Source organism: Amaranthus tricolor, chromosome 6 (genome assembly GCF_026212465.1).
Source record: "Amaranthus tricolor cultivar Red isolate AtriRed21 chromosome 6, ASM2621246v1, whole genome shotgun sequence".
Lineage (NCBI taxonomy): Eukaryota > Viridiplantae > Streptophyta > Magnoliopsida > Caryophyllales > Amaranthaceae > Amaranthus > Amaranthus tricolor.
In genome coordinates, this window is record NC_080052.1 from 27,419,519 (window position 1) to 27,427,094 (window position 7,576).

Below are 7,576 nucleotides of genomic sequence, written 5' to 3' on the forward strand. Positions count from 1 at the left end.
TTGTCCTATAACTATTGAAATTTTATTGGTAAATATATCAAATTATTTTAAACTTAATATTAAAAATTAAGTATTTAAAATAATTTAACATAACAAATTATAGATTGACAACTACTTTGGCCAAACAATAATACTTTGGATAACAAGTTACTCTTTACCCAAAGGCCACATCTGTCACACTACTAACAAATACTTCCTCCATTTTTTTTTTCTTTCAATTTACTTTTTACACAGTTTTAAAGTAATGTTCGAATTTTAATATCTCTAAATACGCATAAAAAAAAATTATTTAAAATATATGATAAGAAAGTATACATTAAAACAAATCTAATAAGATCTCAGATAGAAATAATTTATCTCGATACATGTTATACATCTCTTAAAAACCTTAATCTAATTTGTCTCTCATTAAAGTAGAATATTTTAAATGAGAAGAATAATATAGAATGAGGGGAGTATCTCACGAGTCACGACTATTTCCCGACGATCAGATCCTAGAAAATTAAAATCGTGTTTTCTAATTTAAAAAAAAAAAAAAAATTTTTGGGTTAACCGGACAGTTTTTTTTTGTTCTCCAGAAAAACGTTCGATTGATCTCGAGTTCGGTGTCACGCAAAATCCTTTGATTCAATGCACATTCCAATTTCTTCTCTCAATTCTCTTTTTCGTTGATCTTAAACGTCGACAAATTGCTATCTTAATCAATCTACATCTAATTCTTCTATAATATTTCCATTCTGGGTACGTTTTCTCTTTTTTCTTTGACCTTTAACATTTTTTCAAACTTATATTATGCATTTTTTGGGTTGTTAAACAAGTTGGTATATTTTTACCCTCAAAAGGGTTTGTTTGATGATTTATTGAAATGTACTATCAATTGGGTTTCCTTTGTTTTTGGCAAGTGAACTTACATTTTCAATCTTTATTGATTTGGGTAATTTATTGGGGGTACTGGGTAGTAGATGAAGTTGAGTATTAGATGGGATTTATCTGTTACTAGCTTTGCACTTAAGATTGCTTAATTGTGATGTATAGATTTAGAATTAATGGAACCAATCGCAGGAAATTATGATGGGAAGGTTAGACTATCATTTATCAGTAATTTAGCATTGTAGAGTTGTTATTGTAGACTTATTAATGAATTTAAAATATTTTTTTTAGTGTTAGATGATAGGTAGTGGAATTGTGATGATATTCTTATGGAAGGAGATGAAAAATTTTGAACTCTAGTGATAGTGATGTAAAAAGGTAAGTCTTATATCTTATACTCCTTATAGAAACAAGCCCAAGTCTTTTACTAATTTGAGTATAGGGACTAGAGTTTTAGAGTACTTTTTTTTGCAATTGTCATGTTCTTAAGTGAGAAAGTACTGGAAAAATTGATCTTTGGGAAGTTTTGTGGATCATGATTGATTGGGACTCGAGTTTTAATTAGGATTGGGGTTATTGAAAAAGAGTGGAGTAATGCTTTATGCTTGACTAAGGTGGTCCTTGAGGAAATATTTATGAAGAACTGACAAATGTTATATCCACACGTTACAAATGATTCTCCGTCCATTTGATTTTGTTCATCCACTTATGTGGATGTGAGAGCTTTTTGCTCTTAGGATAGCAAAGGGACTAACAAATAAATTTATGTAGTTGTAGCATAAAGAAACTATGGTGGGATTATTAAATTAAATTTGGAGGCTGAGGGATGCAATTATTTGGAAAGAAACCTCTGTTAATCAACATATTTTTCTTAATCCTTCGATTTGGAGTTATGGAAGGTTTAAGACAAATACTGTTTGACTTAGAGTGCCAAGTTATATTGAAACAAGGTTCACTTACAAAAAGTTTCAACTTTAATATTATCCTTGTGTGTAGCAACTTTGCTGGACTCATAGTGTGTGTAACTGTTGCGATTGCAGTAATGCGTTCGGTAATGCAGTTATTGTACTGCCAAATTTAGGCCTAAATCATGATTTATCGCTTGAAACGGCATAAAATACGTTTTTATACACCTTTACGAAGCGGGTAGTATTGGTTCAGTAAATATCGCTAGTTTGTTGACATGCAAAATAGTAAATATATAACTCCGTTTTCGTGAAATTGTTTTTTATTGCTACATAAATTTTGGGGTAGTACTAGATGAGTTAAGATGACACCTCCCAATCCCATAAAAATTGAGATAGTTTCGGATTCTCTCCTTCATTTCCCTACTGTTCTTTTCCTCTTCTCTTTGGGTGACATCTCTCTCTATATGTGTGATCTCCCTAGCTCTTTGTGTTTCATTTTGTACCTCGTACAGTAGGAGGTTTATGTCTCAGTATATTGAAGTTCAAGGTAAGATGAAGCTTGATGAATAGGAAACAAGGACAACTATGCCATTAAGGAAACTTCTAAAAAGAAGGAATATCTCCTTAGTTAGTAGTTATTTTCTGAAATAACTGAACAATTTTTTATGGAAGGACTACTATTTCCCAAATACATATATCCCTCTTCTTTTTTTCCTCGAGATTTCTCATGATATTTTCATGCAGATGTAATGGAAATCATATTGGCTGCATTCTCTTGATAACACCTAAAGAATCTGTTTATACCATCCCACTCAATATCAATGTTATCATATTCAGGCATTAAGTTTTCTTCCATTTTGAGTGTCTTTTTCTTCTATTCACTGGATTTGAGAGTAACTTTTTCAGTTTAATTAGGAAAATGGCTCAAGATGAGGGAGAAAAGCCATTGAGGAAGATTTCCGAAGCATTTAAAGATCTGGCCTCCACTATTAATTCCCAGGATTCTGATCTTGAGATTGCCCCATTTTCCCATGCTTGTTCTGTTGTCTCCCCCTTGTTCAATTGTCTGGGCATAGCATTTAAATTTGCAGAGATGGACTATGTTGCCAAGGTAAGAAAACTCTCTCTTTCTCACCTCCCTTTCTCCCTATTTTAATCGGTGTTTGTTGTTTCGATTAGTTTTAAGAAGGCTGAACTGTGGATGTTGATGATAATTTTGTAGTATATTTGCAGGTTGATGACCTTGCTGAGACCTCAAAGTCGATTACAACATTCAAAACAATGATCGATCTAGATATTCAGGCAAAGACCGTGCGGAAACAAGGAAGTCATACAAGAAATCTTTTGAGAGTAAAGCGTGGTCTTGATATGGTCAAAGTACTTTTTGAGAAGATCATTGCAACTGAGTATGTTTTTCCATCTCTTGTTGTTCACACTGCCTTTTATTTATCAATCTATCACTAGTTGTACAAGATTGTTGCTCGTGAAATGTTTGTTTCATAAATTTATATAAAACTAAATAAGTCTCCCCGTTAAGGAATGATTGTCTGGATTAGTGCATATACATGCTTCTTAAGCATTTACCAAAATCTCAATATGTATCTTTGATTGAATTTTTCATCAGCTCCTATTTATCTAGTCTATAGTCTAAACTCTGAAGTCTTTTCTGTTCCCGCTAAATTGTTCGGGATTTGGCTCTCCTGATGATGCTACATGAACCCATCCTATCGTGATTTTGCTAATGAGTAATGATCATTCTTTGAACCCCTTCATCATGTTCTTCAGTTAATAAAAAATGGTTTTAACTCCATTGGATTACAGGTTAATGTGACAAGGTTTGAGGATAAGACAAAATCTGTTATAAAACGACTATTATATAACATAATGGCCCCATTTTTATTCCATGGGTATATAACTTAACTTTAGGCTTGTGAAGAGTTCATCATGAACAAATAGATAAGGTTTCTTCTTTGGAAGAACAATACAGAAAGCAGAATGGTGTCCAAAGAAACTTTGTTGGGATTTGGTCTTAAATCACTTTTTTGAAGATAGTATCTAGCTTTCTTTGCGAGTTATTGTAGGTGTTTGAATTTAGGATTAAATTGTAGAGTTAAAAGCTGACGACGTGATCATTCATGTGCCTTTTTTTTCCATTAGACGTGGGCTGTTCCATATGATATAATTAGTTGAAAAGTTTCTCTTGAGATGAGCACATTTTATCTATTATGAGAGCCCGATAGGAGAAATTATATGGCTGACGTTCTGGTCTTGTGATGAGCTCTTTTATCATTTTTTGGTTTTATTTTTTGCGGCTATTGGCATTTAGTTTTTCTTCAATTATTGTGCTCATGAAGAGGATTGTAAGAGATTCTGCAAAAAGTTTAAATTGAATTTTCAAATATAAATTTTGTTCCTTAGTAGCCAACATAAATGTGCTAAAAATTATGGATGGCCATTGTGGGCATTACAAGAATTTTTTAGCAAGGAAATTGTACTTTTACCTTTCTAGTGTGAGTTTAATGAAGAACCTGAAAGCATGTAACAGCTGTTTTGCTGTGAATCTTAATATATTCTTGGATATAACATCGAGATTACAAATTTCCTCTATCAAATAAAACCAGTAGGAATGACGCTGTCTTACATTTTGACAAGTTCTAGCTGTAAACCAGCAAGCATCTTCCTTGCAAGATGTTGACCGTGTGATTTTTGGTGTTACAATTCTGTTATCTCCCACATTTTTTCGTTCATGCATTTGATCCTTGAGGTCCCTTTTTTTTAACACGAAATCTTGGGAGCTTTTGGGAGGTTTTTCTGCTACAAAATGCATATTGGATAATGAACTCATATTATGCACAAAACTTGATATCTATTACTTTGAAGTTCATATACCATGTATATACTTGGCGTTTTGCTTGATTTTGTATCATGGATGAAGTTATTGAAACATCGATGATTGAATGGACCGGTAAAACTACTTGGTTTTTTTATGTGCTTCTCTAGTTTAGTGAATTCAAAATTTAAAATAGGATCATAGTTCATACAAGCCACAAGGGTGTTTTCTAAGGTTTGTGATGATGTTAAAAACACAAGTTTTATGTTAAATTAGTGTTCTTTTGTGTAAAGTATTCATTTTCTTGTTAAGTCTAGGTCAATGTCTCAGAGGTACATGAACTTTACCCTTTTTTGTTTCTTCTTTTAGCAAGATTGCAGTCTAAATGAATGTACAAGGATTTGAAATTAAGTATTTTTTAGTTTCGTGCATGGCTTGTCATTTGTCGTTTCCATTTAAAGATCGACTTCCATCTTCAGGGGGAATTCCTTGAAGGATGCGGCTTCTACTTCTTATGCTCAAGTGTTTGCACCTTATCATGGATGGGCTATCAGAAAAGCCGTTGCTGCGGGGATGTATGCGTTACCTACGAGGCCGCAGTTGATGCAGAAGCTGAATGAGGATGGTAAGTGCACCTTCTAGACTAGTTTTTCCTGCCTAAATTTCTTATTTGGAGCTTCTAGTGCATGGTATTTCAATGGCTTAGAAATTTCTCCTAGTTATCGTATTTGATAACCTAGTAAAAATATAAAATACATATTTTTAGATATTATTTTATTAATTTATGTGAAGTTGCACGTGATGTATCCTTTCAAGGATCAAACTAAATGACCTCGTCATACATCCGATCCTTTGAACTCTGCCTAGACGGAAGCCTAGTTTAGCGACATGATGGCATTGGGGTTATGGAGTTATTTTTTTCTTTATAGTTCCTTGAAATAATGACTTGTGTTTGATTAATTAAAATCGACATGAGCATTTTTGTCTAGAAGACTTGTATGGGTTAGATGATCCATCCTTGTATAGCAAGTCTTTGTCTGCTAAATAATATTAGAGAATAATGAAGATAACATATAGTCCCTCCGATTTAGAGCAGTTGTCCCATTTACCTTTGTACTAATTTACGAAAATGTAAGCTGTTGGATAAAAATTAATGTTGCGCAATCTTATGGGGGTTAAACAATATGAATCACAAGTATATTTTTAATAAGGGAATGATTAGTATATGTAATGAAATATTTAGTGATTATATGTTTCCTTGCTTGTTTAAGTAGGATTATTCTAATTTAACGATTTTATGTTTCTTGACAGATGATTCTGCTCGGGTTGAAATGCAAAGCTATATTGCGTCGTCTGAAACTGTGATCGGATACATCGATAAGTTGTTCATTTCGAAAGAGCTCGGCCTAGATTGGTGATTTATGGGTATTCTTTGTTTAACTTAGTGATTAATGGATTCCTTGCCCTTATCCGTATAATAACAAAGAAGTTGTTTTATCTTGAACTTTGAACATTGCTAGTGATTTTACAAAGTATAAAAAAGAAATACACTTTAGCTATCTTTATGTATAATCCGTTACAACCGAAAAACTTAGGTCATTCAAATTCACTATTTCATAGTCAAAAAAAGCTAAATGGAATCTGTAATTTAGCAATCCAATTGTGTGCTCTGACTTGTTTTGTGTTCTTTACTTCAAGGAATATAATCATACTTGCATTTTCCATAACCTGTTAAAATAAAAAAAACACCCAACAAACACTCAATTAGAAATTAGCCTCTTCATTCTTTTCTAAACAAATAGTTGATTATCATTTGTACGGCGGTGTTTAATAGAATAACTTGTTGAACGATTTTAGTTTTTTTCGTACAAATAAATAGTTGGGTGGTCAAATTCAATCAACTATCAGCCGTTTACCAAACATCCGTAACATATTACGAGACTCCAACCATCCGCTCAAGTTGATGATTTGTGGCCTACGATATGTTATATACTATATAAATTTTTGATCGTTTGTTAAGTTTAGGGGCTAACTTGGATCAACGCCAGTAATAACAGCAGCGGCTTTGAAATAACAGTTGCCACCCTTGTGCTTGAACTTCTGAAAGTAGCTATTGAACGCATAAGAAGCATGATCTCGGACCGTGTTTGGCATGAAACATGGCTGGTTTTTCTGTATCTCACTGCAGTCTGCTCCTCCTTTCCCACAGGCCCAGTCTAACGCTATCTGCAGCTCGTCGTCTGGCGTCTGTTCATCAGCTACACACCATTCTTCTAGCTGTGCTTCTGTTAGCAACACCACTAAAATTACTTAAACTGATAGTTAAGACCACAGGATATTATATACTCTAACACACCCCCTCACACGAGACATATCTGACATTGGAGTCAGAATATTCCAACTTTAAATGAGGGGTGGTTCAGTTTTGAACCCGTAATCTTTTGTCACATTGGCTTCTGATACTATCTCAATCATATGAACCAACTCAACTACAAGTTTGAGGGAACTTATAAAACGACCTTATTAATCTATGGAAAATAAAATACATTGCATGAATTCAATCATTATATAAAGAATAACACAAGATTTATACCAGATTTGAGTGATATCAATACCAATATGAGTAGAGCCAGAAGATTTCTCCAAGCAAACGACATCGTATTTGGAATTCAACAAGTTAAGGACAATTCATTGATGATCATATTGATCTGGTAGTACATATTTTTATACTAAACCCAAATGTAAGTCTTATGAATAAAGTATTTGTACACTTTTTAAAGTCCTTGGATCTAGCACTGGTAGCTTAGAGTCCTAATAAACCTGTACACATTTGATGATGCACATGTTATGCTCTTCACTAATATTAAAATTTTAGGATATTTAGTGCATTAAATATGTTTATGTGTTCACATTAATGGATTCTAAATCACCCCACTAAATCTTGTTAAGTGATTGTTCTATGACACTT

The 7,576-nt window shown here is 33.1% G+C and overlaps 2 protein-coding genes across 3 annotated transcripts; one reads left to right on the forward strand and one right to left on the reverse strand.

The window, feature by feature from the left end:
* Nucleotides 1–539: 539 nt before the first annotated feature.
* On the forward strand, nucleotides 540–6,517 carry LOC130815857 (accelerated cell death 11-like). Of its 2 annotated transcripts, none has more exons than XM_057682363.1 (5): nucleotides 540–741; nucleotides 2,685–2,889; nucleotides 3,012–3,184; nucleotides 5,088–5,233; nucleotides 5,920–6,517. In XM_057682363.1, the coding sequence occupies exons 2-5, from the start codon at nucleotides 2,698–2,700 to the stop codon at nucleotides 6,024–6,026; spliced, it is 618 nt and encodes a 205-aa protein (XP_057538346.1). In that variant the 5' UTR covers nucleotides 540–741; nucleotides 2,685–2,697; the 3' UTR covers nucleotides 6,027–6,517. The 2 variants fall into 2 exon arrangements, with proteins under 2 accessions (XP_057538346.1, XP_057538345.1); XM_057682362.1 differs by having other exon boundaries at nucleotides 541–741; nucleotides 2,694–2,889; nucleotides 5,920–6,514.
* Nucleotides 6,264–7,287, reverse strand: LOC130815858 (glucan endo-1,3-beta-glucosidase 12-like). The gene is made up of 3 exons (XM_057682364.1): nucleotides 7,202–7,287; nucleotides 6,642–6,893; nucleotides 6,264–6,336 (listed from the first exon to the last, which is right to left on the reverse strand). Exons 1-3 carry the CDS (start codon nucleotides 7,263–7,265, stop codon nucleotides 6,302–6,304), a joined length of 351 nt encoding a protein of 116 aa, XP_057538347.1. The 5' UTR covers nucleotides 7,266–7,287; the 3' UTR covers nucleotides 6,264–6,301.
* Between the last annotated feature and the right edge of the window lie 289 nt (nucleotides 7,288–7,576).